We start from the raw sequence: 17812 nt of genomic DNA, 5'->3' as shown, positions 1-17812 counted from the left end.
AGGATTTTCATCAGCCGCGATGTGCGTTGTAACTCGGCCACTTCCCCCACGAACACGCAGCAGGAGAGAGGGGTGTTATCGAAGGATTTATGCTGAGCGAGGCGGGGAGCGGGCGGAAGCCTCTCCGAGTCCGGGCTGCCGCCCGGAAGGCAGTCCTCGGAGGGGTTAAGCCCTCGGTGGAACCGCAGCCTCACTCACAGAAGGCTCGTTTGTCACGCCGTGACAATGGGTATTCATCGGGGAAGAACCAGCATCCACCCGCTCGCTCCATGGGCCTCGTGAGGGGAAACTGGGTCTTGGAAAAGATCCTAGACCTATTCTGTAACTACGCACATAACATCACACAAGGTGGCGAGGGCTCTGCTCACCCCCAGCGACAAGCAGGGTCCAGGATCTAGCACTTCTACAGCACTTTGGACACTCAAGCACTCCGCAGACTAATTTATCCTTCTTCAGACTTGTGCTTATTGGGAAAAAGGAATAAAATTTTCTTTTTTGTACCTCACAATTCAGGGAGGGTGAAAGTATTTGAGCCAAAAGAGCGAGGAGGATCGGAGGGAGGAACAAAATTGTGTATTTCTTGCCCCTCCTCACCTCACCTAGGCCTCTGTGCCCCAACCTCCCCTCGTGGAAACGGAATGATCGCCAGGGATACCGGCACGGCAACGCCAAAAAAGTACAAAAGCAATGTAGACATCAAACCGTACATTGGATGCAAAAAGTCCATCAGACCACACTTAACTCTACATTATACAAAAATACTTTGCAAAGAATAAACATTCACTCAGCAAAACTGTTATCAAATTCATATCTTCAGCACAGTGACTAATAATACAGCTGCGGAGCAATGATTAGATTAAAAGAACTATTTTAAAAACCAGCTTCAAAGTAATGGTAAATACTCATTTTGCAAAACAGCACATTTCACGCCGAGGGATATCCCCACGTAAAACCAGACAGCACGATTGAGCCGGCAGCTCCCACACATTCATGTATGCAGATTCGCACGGCGGCGGCTGCCAGGACAGGGTGACTCCCGCTGGGCGCAGGCGGGCCGTCCGCAGGGACGCGGCGTGCCAGGGCCCGGCGGCACAGCCGCGAGGTCTGCTGCCGGAGCCGAGCAGGAGCGAGGCGGGGGCGCAACGCGCAGCGCAGTTTTGTCCTTGTTCTTGGCACCCATGGGAAAAGGAGGACTTCCCATCGATGAAAAAATCAGGATTTCCCCCAGAGTGCAGAGGTGAGCCAACCAATGACCTCACCGGGTATCCCAAAAATGCATATCGTTAAAAAACCCCAAAATAGGTCTCATTTCTTCTTTTGCTATTACCGAGGAAGACACATGTGGGAGTGACTTTAAAGAAAGTGAACAGAAGGGTAAGAAAAATGAAAGTGTGGTGGGACCACCTGCTCTTTAAGACTTAGGGGAAAACCTTTAAAGACGAATCAATAATCCCTCCCAGCCACGTGTTTCCCTTGTTTCGGCGATCAGCCATTTGAAGACCATCGGCACCGTCACGCTCCTCCTGCGGACCCCTGACTACGCACCTGACCAAGCCGGGACACTGGCAGCGGGGCATAAAAACCTCTTGCGCTGAGTTAAAGCGTACATTATAAAAACAAACGCACATTAAAAAATAAAAACATCTTAAATGGCTCTTAATTTTCACAAAAATAAAGTTCATATAAAAACCGGTCTCTGCTCCTGGTATTTTATACAGTACCACTCACCACAGAAGGCATAGATGCTACAGAACACTGAATTATTTGTAAAAAAAAGAAATTATAGAGGTGTCACTGCCCTGTGACACTCATTTAAAAACTGGCATAGAAAAACACTCCAGAAACTTCTTTATACTAACTCAAACCCAACCAAACAAGCCCCCCCCTCCAATCTAAAACAAAGCCTTTGACCTCGGAAAGCCAGTCCTTTCATTTGAGCACTACCCTGTGCTCTCCTCGTGCTATGTGTGAGGAAAATTCGTATCGGTCGTGGCTTCTGTACCCGCAGACGTTGCACTCGAAGGGGTCGCGGAACCCGTGGCAGCCCATGTGGATGGTGAACATCACATAATCCAAAAAGAGGACGCGGCAATGGTCGCACCGGTAGACCCCGATGGCTTCCCCTTCCTTGTTGATGACCTTAAAGGCATCGCGTGGGCATATGGCAGGTGGCTTGATTATGTCATACGGCCTTGGGAAATCCTTCAAGGACTGGAGGCCGTTGCGGGCCTGAGCGGGGATCATCTGGCTTTGAAGGAAGGTGGCATTCTGCCGCTCCTCGTGGTTGCTGTCAGTGTCTGTGGAGTCTTGGCCGCTGTTGTTGGGGGAAAGGCCTCTGTCGGAAGACAGGCTTTTGTCCCGTAGGTGGCTTTTCTCCGCATCCTGCGAGTTGCCGTTCGGCACGTCGGTGCGGGTCAGTGGTATGGGGTACAGACTGCTTATGACGGGGACCATTTCCGAGGTGGGAGCTGGTGGCGTCTGCACGAGGGGGCGCAAGGCTTCAGCCCCAAGGTAGGTGATGGCATTGTTTATGGCCTGGTCCATCATGCGTCCTTGCATTATGTCGCTTTCCTTTTCGTACATGAAACTTGAATTATAATTAACATCAAAATTATGCCGTTTCTCACCTGCAAGAGAGGAGAGGTGTTCAGTTACGTGGGTGGGTAAAGAAGCATTTACACTCCGCGATGACTTTTCTAAATGGCAGTAGTCTCTGGAAAGTAGAGAGGCGCGAAATGTTCTCTGCGGAAAGAGGCCGTTCATATACACTAGCAGCTTTTGGGTTGGCGGGAGCGGGTGTGGGGCTTTGTTATTTATTTTTTGAAGTCCAGCCTCGGAAGCAAAAATTAAATAGAGGATGTCGTGAGGATACTTAGTGGACAAATCATCATTAAATTTTTTAAACTATTTTGGGATTTAAGGGGAAGAATATTATCAAAGCTTCCATAGGTTAACTTCTCTCACCTTTCTTCTAGAAAAAGGTAAATAATCATTAACAAAAGTACTTGTAAAAGAGCTAATGGCTAATGAACTCCATTCTCAGTACCAGGACTGCAGCCTTTCGTTCTTGACCTGCCCCCCGAGAAGCGCACCCCTCTCTAACAGAAAAAGCGAAGACAAGTGCCAGCTGAGATCTGATGCACTTTTCATTACTTTGACCCATCTGACAGAGCCACCTTTTACACGTCCTTGGACACCGAAGCCAATTTTCCCTGCTGTTCTCTGACAACTACAGCTTCCTCGGCACCACGCCTGGTTTCTCCGAGCTCTGCACAGGTTTTCAGATAACCGAACGCTGGCAGCTGTGTGTATATGTACAGAACAAGACGTTTAGGGTCACTTGAGATGGGGTGAGTGAAAAAGGAGTGAAACGTATCCCTCCCTGGGTGTGCTAGGGCTTTGAAAGCTCTAAATTAGACTGAACAGGAGAACTAAGAGAGTGTTTACCTGAAATTCCGCTCACGCCTCTTCCAGCAAGGACTAAGGCAAGGGCGGGTGAGCTGGGCAGCCCACTGCAACTAGATTTCTCTCTGCCAGGTGCAGGGAGGAAATAAAACTGCACCCCAAAAGGACCAAAGTCACTTTTTTGCGTGTGTGTGTGTGTGAATGTCTAGAAATAAGTAACCGAATTCTGTGGTTACGTAGAACATAAAATCGTTCATAGCTTTAAAAAAAAGAAAAATATGGACCAGACCAAATGTTTCATGTGCAAGTGACTTGCAAACATCAGATCCACTAATCTTTTAGTTACAGTAACTCGAGTAGTGCAGATGTTTATCAGTCACCTGTCAACACCATGACTCAATGTATATGAAACTCATTAGGTTTCACTGCAGAGGCAGAAAACCAGGAGCTCACGTTTCTCTTATAAAACACTTAAAAAGGTTAGTGAACCACAAGAGTGTAACTGCTTCCAACCCTCAACAAAACTCGCGATCCAACTTTACACAGAAGGAAACAAAACGATATAGCACATTCGTATGACTCATAAAACCAGATCCAGGCAAGTGAAAGATGTGAACAAATTTGAAATTAAAAAAAAAAAAAAAAAAGGCAACAATGGCAAAAATATACAGGACTCCCTGTAAATTTTGGGTTACGAGTCACTATAAGACACAGAACCCACCACATCTGATCACTGAGGCTCTCGCTGTACTCTGTTATTCCACTATCCTGGCGTTCTTTAAAATCCCCACGATAGCCCGTTCCGCCTCCCTTAAATTACCCAGTTACACCAAATGAAATGCAAATACCCAAACGCTCTCCTGCCACACGCTAACGTACCACACTGCTGTACGCTGTTAAAAGGCCACGACACGTCAGAAGTGGACTCCTTACTCGAGAGGGCAAGAGTCAGTCTGTAAACCTGACTGCGACGTTTCTCGGATGCTCCGGGAGGAAAAGGCATTACACAAAGAATGGCTCCTCTCTCGCTCGCTCTGTCTTTCCCCGCTGCCTCAGCAGACACCCCAAGGCAAGCACGCGTCTGATTTCGATACCTCGGTAGGATGCCTATATTTAGGTAGGCTGAATCTGCATGAAAGTGCCACAGAAAGTGCTAATCGTACATCCAGAAGGCCAGCCATGGCACCGTATCGCAGTCAAGTGGATGGGGGGGAGGGCCGCTCCCGATCGTTTATTTTGGTTTTCCCCTCGGTTGAACACAGCAAACCTTTCCACGGAAAGAGACAAAAAGCCAGACCAGTGCTTCGCTCACAAACGACAGCAGTCGGTCAGGAGAAAGTCAGTATCGATGATTTAGAAAAAGGGAAAGGCGTGTGTGGGGACCGGGGGAGGAGTAAGACGGACCGTGCCTAGAGCAGTTGACGCTTTATCTTTGTAGCCAGCAGGACACTGTAATAGATTATTCCGAGTTAAGCTGCTATCTGCTCCAGGGGAAGTGCCACAGAGTTACTGAAGAACACTACATTAAAAATTAAATGCACCGGTTCTCTAGCGCTCCTTTCCAAAGCAGCCCCTGGTTAGCAGAACAGCGGAACACCTTTCCTTTTTTTTTTTTTTTCTCTCTTTTTCTTTTTTCTTTTTTTTTTTTTTCTTTTTGGTCTGTCTCAGCGCAATGCAAAAGCTTTCCCCTTCAAAATTCACACATGAGCCATAGCGTGTGACACATGCTCAGGCGCTGCTCAGTGGTGCTTCACTTACTCTAAAACGTGCGTAGCTTTTTGCAGCCTGGGGAGGTGTGGACGCTGGAAACAGGGAGCGGACCTGCTTCCTGCCGCTCTGCTAACCAAGGCAGGCGATTTCTCACTCGACTTTGCGCGCTGGGGGATAATGGTGTTTGCTACTGTGTCAGAACTGCACTACCGCTTTTACCGCTATGAGAAATATATTTTTGCTCCTGGTCTCGGGGAGAACTTGTTTTTGAAAAGGAAGAAATAGAAGTCTGTGGGTGAAGGTACTCTGCTGGCGTAAACTGCCAGGAACGCATGGACTGCGCTGGTCACTTTGACTGGCATCAACTGAAGATGCAGCCCCGTGAGTGCTTTGCACAGCGGTGACGTACCACCGGCACACGCGCCTCTTCTGCTGGGCTATTTTTGTCATTTTTAAAAAATATCTGTTCATTAATCAAACCAGGAAGTACAAAAAGCCAGGGACTGTGGATTTGGCCCGTATCCACGCGAAATAGGAATCCACAGCAAAATAGGAAACGCAGCATCATAAACTTCCATTCAAATCCTCTCCCCCTCATAACTAAAGGCAAAGCTGAGGACAAAATCTTTGCGGGAGAAGCCTTTGAAGGGGGGGGCTAGTGTAGAGGTTAAGAGTCAATATACGGTCTGCTGATCTGTGTCCTTATTTGAGACTCACACCTGTGCACAGGAGGTCGCTACTGAAGATGAAAATGTGAAAAAATAAAGCGGGCAAGTCTCCTGGTGCCTGTATGAATCTCTGTAGAGCCCTCAAATAATAATAAAGGTTTGTTTTTTTTTTCTTTTTTTCTGATCAATAGACTTCATTCACAGAAATGAGCCCAACAAAGATGCCTTGTTAGTACACATCTCTATCCCTTCTTCCTGACAAAATGAAAAATCAGCACCCGTTCCAAGAACGGCGTTTCCCAAGAAATCACAAAGCTGTCCTGGCAGATCTGCACTCCTACACATACAGTTCAGAAAGTCACGAAAGTCAAATCAAGGTCGGAGAGCCTGCTCTTGCAGACATACTTCTCAGGGCAAAAAGAGAGCGAGTGAGTAATTTTTTCACAGATTGCTTAACAAGGACATGCCAATCACATAGGTTCCAGAAAAACATTAAGTTTCAGAAATTGGTTATTTTGTTCCTTGAGGTGAACGGCCCTGGGTCCTCCAGCTTCTCCACAAAACCCCTTCCATGACGCAGTATCAGTTCATGCCATCTGCAGACCACGTTACTGAGCGCAATCGCAAATCAGAAAGGATCTGTTCCACAGGGTAACTAGGATGCTGGTAAAACTCATGAGAAAAACACTAGTACTTAACTTGAAGCATATGCTGAGTGGTTGCGTCCTGCTGGAGATGTGTTTATTAACATACATAAAAATTGAACCAGTAGCAATTGTAAAACAAGATAGGGTGAAGCTGATCTCTGTGCTAAAAAAAAAGGAAGCTAAAGATTTTAAAAAACATTTGCATTGGTATTACTTTTTGAATCACAGCATGATATGCAAGGTCTAAGTCACACAGTCAACAGTTTCAGTATTAAGCACCCAAAGGCACTCGGATGGAGCGTGCTGGTGTAACTTCTCTCCTGTATGAAAAGGTGACCTTTCTAAAGCCACACCAAGGTGTCTAAATAAAAGTCACCACTTTTCATGGAGCAAAGTCCAGCGCTACCCACCAAATCCAGTAAGAGCTACACCACCTGCAAAAATTAAGTTGCTTCTATATATCTATGGATTGAGCAGCATACCTTCACCTAGGTTTGGACCTCAGCCCCGGATGCTCAAGACAGGTCCTCGGAACACCCCTCTGCCAGGTGAGTCTGTCTGAGAGCAGCTGAGCCCTGCCTGCACACTCGGCCCCACGCTTCTCCCCTCCCCAGTCATGTGTGTGGACACCAGCCACCACACAGGCCCCTTGTCCCAAGGTAAAGCTCATTTTAAGAAAAAAGAGAGCACCCAGTACCTTATATAGCCAGACAGAATCTAACAAGTAAGGCATTACTGGTACCAATACTACAGAACTGCTGCCTAAGTCAGGTCTTTTCTCAGGACACAAGAGCTGCATTTTGTTTTCTTAAAAGGCAAGTTAAAGAAATAAGGCTGGCCAAGAGGATCAGGCAGCCACTGAATCACAGAACCTGCCGAACTAGTGTTGAAGGTCTCCAGCATGCAAAACTCTGATCATATAAAATTAAATGCAAAGAAAATGCTATGGAAACAACTTGTTGCTTAAATTACCACAAGAAAGGATTTGATATTTTTAAATCATATTCAAATTCAGCAGGATGACTAACAGAAATCCAATGCTTTTCTGTCTCTAGGCCTTATTCCACACAGGCATCCTGCAAGTATCTTCAACTCCTGCTGACTAGGAAGAGCGCTCAGCTCTTAGCAGCATTAAGCCTTCCTGTTCTTTTCCTGTAAAGAACCTAGCAGAGAACATTTCAAATGCACAGGTACAGAAAGCAACACATGAAGCTCATAAAATGTATTTATACATGGCCTACGCAAACAGACACAAAGCACAATAGCAGCTTCCGTGCAGTTTAAGTATCTAACAATATATTCTTTTTATTTTAACCAAAACCCTACAACAAATCGCTAAAAACACATCAGAATAATCAAAGTTACTTCATATATATTCTCTTGTATTAGATTAGATTATAAACTTGAGAATGATATTTAAAATAAGCAGAGGCATTGTACTACAGGTTACCAACTTGCATATATTTAACTGTTGCACATGAAAAGGTTTTTTGTTCTTACCAATAAATTTCTGAGGCATTGAGCTTTTTCGCTTTGCCACGTTGCTTGCTAGCCTGTCCAGCACAAGGGCTCTTTCACTCCCCATCTCTGCCTTGATGTGCCTTGCCTCCACGCTTGCTAGTTTGGAAGATGTGAAAAGAAAAAAAAATAAAAACAAAACAAAAGAAAAAAACAACAACACGTAGGTGAAAAGGAAAAAAAAAAGAAAGAGAAAAAAAAAAAAAAAAGGAAGAGATGAATGGTTTAATCTCCGGAGTTTGCCACACTAACTGGGAGGAAACAGTTTGGAGATCTGATGTAAACTTGTTTTGCTTTTTCTGTCGTTCTTGCTCTTTGCATCTTGGGCACCAGTTGCGGTCAGTGGAACCAAGCACAGAAACAGACTCTAATCTTGCAGTCCTGAGCTCATGCAAGGAGAGCACAAACCATACAAACCCAATATCTTCATTAGCAAGAGGAAGTGTAAAATACTCTGGCTGGAAGGGCTGGTTACAAAATGTAGACGGAGATACAACCTCCCTTAGCCTTTCTTTTTTATTCTGAGTAAGACCGTGTGACACCTGCAGACTGACACAGTGCTTCAAAACTCCAACAGAAGACACTCAGTCCTCTTGCTACACTTTTTTGGGTATCAGTCATACGTCGATGCCTTCTTAACTAATCACTAAGAAACTTTTATGAAGTATATCAATGTTCCATTAAAATTAAAAAATACAACCTTTCGATATTCACTTCTAACTCACTTTTTCCAGGTGTCATTATCACTTAATTTTTTTTCCTAAATGCTACAGCTAAAACCAATTAACAATCCTTTCTCTCTGGCACACTTGCGAGCATTAGCATTAAGTGTTTTAAAGCCCATCACAACCTCCAGAATTCCTAATTTTAGGGAAAAGTACGTGTGCCCTGCGATCACTCCCTTGAGCCTGGGCCACCACTGACTCTTTTAAGGCCCTTACCATTTTCCAGAGTCCCCCTTCAGCCGTGCTAACCAGTGCCCATCATTTCACGGAAATTACTGCTTGCTCTCACCTCAGGGAGGCTGCACAGGCTTTTGAGCTGGATCAGCCACACTGAAGGACTGCCACCTCATATCACTACTGCCAGACTAATACTGAATATAGCTGCTGCGGCTTCCCCCCAGAAAGCTTGCTCTCGCCTGAAGAACAAGTATCGGTAGCGGTACTTTTATATTAAAAAGTAGCCCTAAGAGTTTCAGCATTAGGGACCACTGTGGTGAGAACTAGACACCTCTCAAGAGACTGCCCATGCCGTTAGGGGCTGGTATCTACGCAGAGGCAAAGACAAGGAAGGGTAATTTACTTTCCCAAGGCAACACAAAAGGTCGGATGTCACCGTGAAAGACTCCTGGCTGCGTGTTACTGTACTATTGCACTAGCATACCTGAACATATGAAACACAATCTCCGTCAGAGAGAAGTAATGCCAGAGGAGAATGATACAAGCGCTTTGTTATCACTCCAGTCCTGCCAAATGCAGTTTTATTAAGCATTGGACTTAAACTGCAGTTTGCTAAGTACAGCAAGGGATAAAAATGCAGTATCATCCTTCCACAGCGCAGTGTGCAGCATACCCCTACAAACAGCAGCCAGTCACTCCTTACTTGTTTATTATTGCTGTTATTGATATCATATGAGTTTCAGTCAGCACAAACCATGACTCACCAAACCTCAGCCAGAACTATTTGTTAATGTTTGTTCAGCATTTTGCAAATGTGAAGTGCTTCATAAGTACTCGATGCCACAAATACTAGCTACGAATATGACTCAGGATGGATGGGATAATAGGGCTCGGCTCAGCACTACCTCAGCCCTGTTTCATCAGGCTGTAACCCCATGATATACATGATAACCAGGCCCACAGAGGACACGCATACACAGAGCCTTAAAGGTAATAACATACTGCTTTTCTAGCCTGATCTTCATTCCCAGTTACTCTAGGATGTTTAGAACCTTATGGAAAAATATTCATCAACTGCTAAAATGCACCTGCTTCCAGCATGAAATACCAAGACACTGCGTAACAGTCTACATAAAGCGAGACAAAACATCGGATTAAGCTGAAACTGCAAGGGAAAGTTAGGTAGGCAGAACATAATCATCCGTTTGGATTTTGGCCAGAAGCTCTAGTTCATTCTTGAGAATAATGTTGTGGGATTTTTAATTTCAGAACTTCTGTTTAACCCCCATGCTCCAAAAACTGCACCGTGCTCTCTGAGCTCTTTATGTTATTTTTAGATAACTGCAGTTCAAGGTTTGAATGATCCCCAACCCAGACAGCTTGTCATCTAGACTGCACAAGTCATAAATGAGAGTAATTTAAGTTTTAAAAACTCCAACCCATAACTACCCTGGACAAGATAATAACATAAACAGTGCTGTGTATTCAAAAATTTACATTGTAAAGAAAAAAAAAAAGAAAGCACAATTCACCCATGTCATGAAAGCAGCTCCCTGGTCCCTACCATTTCTTCATCTCTTTTATTTTGTTCCTCTGGCTCCTCTTCTTCCTCAGTCTTTAACTCCCTAAGTTGTACTCATGTCCTACTAAAGCTTTAATTTCACGTTTTCAGAATTTTTTTCTCTATCTTCTGACAGAACACCCGAGGAGTGAAGTTTCTGTAAGGCCTCTTAGCCCTAGAAACACCCTGGAAGCTGCCTGTAGCATGTCAGTGCCTACTTGTCCTGTCAACGTTATTTATGTGCCACCAAGGGAACTTTATTAAATTAGTGTCAAGAGGGCAGGCAAGCGGCTTCCTGCAGAGGTAACAATAGTCTTTACTCAGACGAGATTGCTGAAGAGACAGTAACTATTGACCTACATAATACGTTCTGGGGCATCTATAAGTATCAATCTTCCAGCCTGATGTCTGCCTGCCATCTTATTTTAACGCTGACGGTCTTTTCTTTCACATTAGGATTTTCTACTCCTTGCTAACGGCCACTTTTTCCTAAAGAAAAAAATAAATCTCCATTTATGGGCCACAAAAGGTCTATAATACAGCTTTAGGGAAACAGACACTGCTCCTGTTCGGAGTCAGGTGGTTACACCCCTCCTCTCCCACAACACTGATCTATCTACCCAAAAGCTAACTTGAAAACATCTCACCCACATCAACTGCACAGCCAGAAAGCAACAAAAACTCTATGGATGCTGAAAGCTACTCTGCAGACCAAATAAATCACCCTCTTCCCTCTTGATCAGTGCGCTCTGGATTTACATGGACAGTCAAGCTCCTGACCAGGGCATTTTGCACAGCAGCGGGATGGGGCTTAGCCCCAGCACCCTGACCACTTTTAAACCTGGGCCACCATCTCCTACTTACCTAACACTGGTGACTATGTCGTTCCCTCATCCCCACCTGAGATGTCCCCGCGGTGCCCCCGAGCACCGATGCCTACCTCGGTGTGTACATTTCAGTTGTGATCTTATGTTTATAAAACACTTCCCTAAGAAAATTTCTGTGTAAACGTGATTCATCCATGATGAACGACTACTTGTTTTCTTGTGATCACTGGGTGACGAGCCACCTCTCTAAACCAGCCCTGTCACCCAGCCATCGTGTCGTTCTGTAGATGTACAGAGCACGGATACTCTTCTTCCAGCCCAGAGCTCGAACACGCGATCATTTAACCTGTGCTGAATTGTTTCCATAGTGTGGTTTCTGTCACACCGTAAATGTGAGTAGAATTTTTAGAACATGCGGGCATTGTTAACAAAACCCTGAAGTACAAAGCAGAGCTCAAATTAGAGGCATTGCTTCCTGTAGCCTCTCTATGTGGTCACTAAAAAATGGAGAGTGGAACAGAGAGGTGGGTTATTGTGCAACGAGAACAACGTGACCAGAGATTGTTATCAGGGACTAAGCAATGCTTTAACAATATTGTTACATAAAGCCTTTCTTTCAGAAATATTTCCACACTGCTATGTTTGGAACATGAAAACCTCCTACGAAAAAGCAGCTAGAATGGTTACTACAGACCTGATGCTTTTCACTATTGTAATTAATTATTGGATGATGGCATGTAGAGCATTCTAGCACTTAAAGATGGCTCCGTATGAGAAGGTTGCAAGGACTTCAGAAAAGCACCAAGATTCAAAGTGATGCGGATTAAGTAGGAAAATGGTCAGAAATCAAACCCCAATGTTCACTAAACACGAGTGCAAAATGCTACACTGAGGGGAAAATAACAACTCAACTGCACTAAGTGACCTCCTGAGGTCCTTTCCAGCCTTCCCTCCCTCTGATTCCGTGATCTAAGAGAGTGCTGATACCAGAGAAGCGAATGGAAATGCCTCAGCAAGACTGGAGTTCCTGTTTTTCATCAGACTTACTACTCCACTAAAAACACTGCAACATTTTTTAAAGTGAAAAGGTCTTCAAGGCATAAGGTACAGCCACATCATGTCGTACTGGAAATTTACATTTCCTCTGTGACCAATTTAAGGCGTACTGTACTACTTCAGTAAGTACTGCATAGCAGATTCTGGATAAGTGAAATGTTGCTATTCTGAAATGAATATAAACCATGAGAATCATTTAAAAGCAAAAATCTATAGTAGGTATCATGTTTTCCATTTTCACGTGGTGGACATCTCGGCGTGATTGCCATCATGGGAGTACGTACTGTAACATAAAACCACAGTTACAATACATATGGGTTCTCATGAAAACCAAAACTTGCTGACATTCTGATAACCATTTACTTTTACTAATGTTCTAAAAAACATGTAATTTGCTGAAAAGAAGATAGTCCACGAAAAACTAGAAAACTCTAACTTCGTTAAATCATTGTTCCTTTATGGCGGTTTTTGTGTGTGCATGTGTCAAAGCCTGACACACCAACCTACTCACTCTGCACAGCGTAAGGGCTCTTGTACCCACATAGATTTATCATCCTGCCCCAACGGGTCTTCACGCTGGTTTTCAGGCCTGGCTTGTGATGATGCCTGCAGAATCTTTGCTGGATAACCATATCACTAAATGCAATTTTTTTCATTATTAAAGGGCCTTGGTAAATATAGTAATCTCTCTAAGTATAGTTTTACATCATAGTTTTCTTCTCTGAAAACTCAGCTTAACCTTTCTCTTGAAAAGAAAATTCTATTTGAAATTCACGATCAAAACTAGGACGCTCAAGTCCTTAAAGGTATTGTTTGGTTGGCTTTTTAAGGCTGCATAGCAAAAGAATGGGAACCCGAATTCTGAAATTGTGGCCTCAGCTCTGCTACAGATTAACGTATAATCTTTTGGGAGGTCACAACCACTCCCTGACTCTGAACGGGAAAAGGAATTCTCTCCTGACTTACTGGCGTATTGTGGGACTTAAATTGCACAAATTCATGTTAGGATTTGAAATATTGAGGCGAAGCAGGCTCAAAGATTATGGCAGTTATTTTTCACCAAAGTATTTTCAGAACTGCAGCACTGAGACTGTGAGAAGGAAAATAAGAGAAACTGAGTTTCTATATATTTTACCTTGAGCCTTTTTCAAAGACAGCTCCCTACTCAGAGAAGTCCCTTACCCCTCACTGCCTCCTAAGCTGATCTATCAGTGATCTCCGGGATGCCACCGCATTTCCATGCCACTAAAACTTCTGCAAATTCTAACCGATTCTGACCAACAGTTCTTATTCGAAAGAAAAGGAAGCATTAAACGGACTGAGACATAAGAACAACTGTTGTCAACAGCCATGGGCATCCACTTGTCCCGTAAAATAAGGCACATAACAGCATTAATGTAGGAATAATTTAACTTGCTGTAAGTGTCACCTACAGAAATGCTGTGTACAAGGTATTTTATATGTTTTATTCAAAGTAACTGTGAAATTAAAAAGTGATTAAAATAAAAGCATTCTTTAACTAGTTGCCTGAGTTTCTTCATTCTTTAACCAGTTACCCACTTTAACTAGTTTCTTCATTCTTTATCTAGTTACCCTTTTATAAGATGTTAGAGCCCCTTGGGTTACTGAAAACGATTGTAGCAAAAAACTGTTCTCAGGCTGTGAATTAACAGCTGACCAGATGCCCTTTGAAGCACTGTAATATACCAAAAAAACCAAAACCACTGTAATGTGGTGAACTCACCAGCCTCGCACATGCCAGCATTCTGCAGGTAAGTACGGCACCGCTCCTTGTGCTCCTCTAACGAGCTCCTTTGCTTATAGCTCCTGCCGCAAAACTCACACTTGTACGGCTTCTCCACTACAAAAGTAAGAGCACAGTATAAAATAACCACAAGAGACTCCTGTCTCCCTGACATTCAAGTATATAGTTACTAATAGCATATATTCAGCTCATGGAGAATGCTTTAAATTTCTGCTAAGTTTATCAGCACTCTAATCATCACAGAATTAGGGTTACAGAAGAGTGAAACCCACCGGACACCCAGAGATCCTCTTCATCCCCTAAGCTCAGCACCAGAAGAGGACTTACAATTAGACACTGTTCCCAGGAGCTCAGGATCCTAGAGCCCCGCTCTATAGCTGACAGCTTTTCTCGGTGCAACTTCCCTAGGGAAGACCAGCTGTACCGCTGCTAAACCTCGACTGGAAGCGTCCTGGCTGCCTGACCTAGGACCTGCCTATACAGGATTTTTCAAGGATTTCACAAAGGTGGTGAAGTTAAACCAAACAAAAAACATATATCAGGTTCATTTAATTTCCAAAGGCATTTATTGTAAAGCAAATTATGTTACTAATTCATTTAAGCTAAAGCAAACCTGTTTGAAACTCAGGATACCCACACAGCCTTTCCCAGTGCCTCATGCACAAGGACTGGAAGCACTTCCTAAATTATCCCATTACTGTTTTATGAACCGACATCCTCTAACACACCCAGGCAAAACATCTCCCCTTTACAGAGCAAATATAACCCGCCTTGCAGTGTGTGCTGTGCAAAAAGACCACACTTCCTACTGCTGATGCCATTGTTCACTTATGTGTGTGATTCACTTGAGGAGATTTTCTTTCTACTGTTTAATAAGCCGGCTCTTAAAAACTTCGGTCACAATAACCACACGACGTATCTGAAGCATGATGGTTTTAGCATTGTGCTGGTGGGGGACAGTCACCACCACTGGGCTGGGTCTTGATTAAATCAGAATCTCATTTATCCATGACAGATAATCTCATTTTTAACTTTGATTCTTTGTAAGGCTGAACTTTTTTTTTTCTGTAAAGTGCAGTGCAGAGATAACATCTATCATTTAGAATAAATGTTTTCTTTCTAGGCCTGTGTAACACAGGATATACACAAATCAAAGAGTAAGCACTACCTGGCTCTTGCAGAACCAGGGGAACTACGATTAATCGGTTTGTACCTGGCTTGTTAGTCAAGTCACCTCAGCTCTGTGCCTCCATTTCTCCCATCTGTAAAATGGATGGAACACCCTACCAGTCTTGAGAAAAGCCACTGGCATTTGTCAAGCATGTTAAGACCTTCAGATGAAAGGCACTACACAACAGCGAGGTGTTAAGTGGCAATAGAGTCATGCCGTCCTGGGTTATGCTCCGAGGGCTATCCCAACAGCCCAGGACAGGAACGGAAGGAAGTCCCAGCAAAGCATGCCTTCGTGCTACTCCTCAAATTCAGAGCTTGCTGGCATAGCTAGCTCCACTCACTGGAAAAAAACAAGGAGCTGTTTTGTGCCAGCAGGTATCGAGGCTGGCCGTTCCTCGCAGCACGCAGCCGTGACAGCGAGTTTCCCTGTGCCCTCTTCCTGCAGTAAGAGCGGAGCCGAGTCCCGAGCTGGTTCCATCAGCACAGCAGGCAGAGCGAGTGGTCACTGCTATTTGTCGACTCTTCAAAACTAGACCGGCTGAGCAAACTTTGCTGACTGACTCTTTTTTTTTTTTCCACACCTAGTGTCCTAGTGACACACATCTAAAACACATGAAGTGTCTTTGAAGTCACTTACCAGAATGTGTCCTTAAGTGACCTGTTAGCGCATCCCTCCTTTGGCAGGCATAACTGCAAAGATGACATTTAAAAGGTTTTTCCCCTGTATGTAGTTTAATGTGGCGGAGGAGGTTACCCTTCTGAGTAAAGGAAGCTCCGCACTGATTACACTGGAATGGCCGTTCACCTTAAAATGACATACAAAAAAGGACATTTAATGGTTACGTGGGTATCATGCTATCCTCATACCCTTTCCTTTTTGGAAGAGGAAAGAATGAGATACTGGATCAATTTCTTTCTATAGAAACACACACAGCCCTTCCGTTGACTTCAGTGGGAGTTACATGCAACTCTGGTGTCAGAGCTTCTTGTTACACATCTATGACTATGGAAAACACCATACGGTTTTTCCATGGAAATAAGTGTTCTGGAGGAGGCTGATTCCAGCAAGCTAGCAGTTTTTAGAAAAAAAAAAAAAAAAAGGTCTTATCTTAGCGCAGGTCGAAACCCAAGATGCTCATTGGTTCGTTGCCAAGGTACAGCACAAAGAGAAATACGTATACAGACTGGAAATGGCAGCACAAAACCAATCAAACTTGTGTTTTGTGCCCGAAATACTTAAATTACATAGTGCCTTTCATCCAAAATTCTTAAAATGCCTCACGAACATGCTTTTACTAACATTCATCCTGAGAAGAAGAAAGGTGGGTAAAGAGAGGCACAGGAAAGTGAGTAACTTGCTAGAGATCACATGTGGCATGAAGGACAGAACAAGGAAATCCTGATGTTGGTATCCTTTTTTAAAATAAGTAATCTAGGTTACAAATTATTAACCTTTCAGTATTCAGCTTTTACAAGAACAATATAGGGATATTTACCAGTGTGGCTACGTTTATGAACCATCAAGACATTGAGGCTAATGCAGGCTAATCCACAGATATCACAATTCATTTTTCCACTAGCTGGCCTGACGTTGTCACATGAACCAGAATGTCTTTCCAGTTTAATGCTTTCATATTCATTATATTCTCTGGGATAGGTGTAAGGCATTTCAGATTCTTCTGGGTTTTCCATAGGCTCTGAATTTAAAGCACTCTCCTCTCTTTCACTGTATTCACCTTTCACTTTAACCACATCATCTGCAGGTAAAACAAAGCACAAGAGTGAAAAAATGCTCAAATTAGGCACAACAAAGTCTCTTAGGAAAAAAAACTCACCACAAATTACATAAAATTACATTACCGATCTTCCCAAAAGTTTTACTTAAACACCCAAAGATGAGGAAATGCAGTCGAGATGTGAATCTTCATGGGTCAAGTACACTTAATAATACAGTGAGATAACCTTCAAAAATATCAACTTGCCTGTTAATTACCATTGATGGATAATTCCCTTCTACAGATTATAAAAGTATAATACAGTACAGACTCCTCCTGCAATTACAGGGTACTACTCAGGATTCAAAAGCAAATAACTCACTCCCACAACTCACAATCAACCTGTAGCACTTAGTGTCTCAGGCTGTTCCTGTGAACTGGAAATAAACACACACATTAAAAAGGATCCTTCTGTCTTCCCGTGGAACCTCTGGTGCTTGAACCATGCCTAAGAAATATGTCTGATCCAGTATAAGACTTCCAGCGCTCCCTGGTACAGATTCTCCTCAGTTAAGCCTAACCAATAATCCTAATTTTCACTTGCAAATTGCAATTTTTATCCAAAAATCTCAAAGGTGTGAGGAGCATCCCATAACCTTGATACCTGTATCATAAGGTCACTATGTGAGTAAAACCAGCAGAGGCAGGGTAAAGATTTCCCGATAAATAAATGTATCCCAGAAACGTTAAAAGATTTGCCAGAAGTCATAATGCGAGTATGTGGCAAAGAACCCAAGGACTCATGAAGATCAGCATTTGTGGCCTTCGAGTAGGTTCCTGGACCTGTAGCCACCTCCAGAGGAAA

At 43.6% G+C, this 17812-nt stretch overlaps 1 protein-coding gene across 3 annotated transcripts in view; it reads right to left on the bottom strand.

Annotated features, from left to right (window-relative positions):
* Positions 1–691: 691 nt before the first annotated feature.
* The window catches only part of IKZF3 (IKAROS family zinc finger 3), a 36126-nt gene continuing 19005 nt past the window's right edge, over positions 692–17812 (bottom strand). The window contains exons 4-8 of one of the 3 annotated variants that reach the window (XM_064473170.1): positions 16729–16989; positions 15870–16037; positions 14039–14155; positions 7931–8047; positions 692–2627 (exon numbers count right to left, since the gene is read on the bottom strand). In XM_064473170.1, the coding sequence (XP_064329240.1) occupies positions 1930–2627; positions 7931–8047; positions 14039–14155; positions 15870–16037; positions 16729–16989 (1361 nt within the window). In that variant the 3' untranslated portion in view covers positions 692–1929. The remainder of the gene's footprint in view (positions 2628–7930; positions 8048–14038; positions 14156–15869; positions 16038–16728; positions 16990–17812) is intronic. The other 2 variants (XM_064473171.1, XM_064473172.1) reach the window with 2 other exon arrangements.

The sequence above is a fragment of the Phalacrocorax carbo genome, chromosome 25 (assembly GCF_963921805.1).
Source record: "Phalacrocorax carbo chromosome 25, bPhaCar2.1, whole genome shotgun sequence".
In the NCBI taxonomy this organism is placed as follows: Eukaryota; Metazoa; Chordata; class Aves; order Suliformes; family Phalacrocoracidae; genus Phalacrocorax; species Phalacrocorax carbo.
The sequence above is the reverse complement of the archived record's forward strand: the minus strand, read 5'-3'. Positions and strand labels throughout refer to the sequence as shown.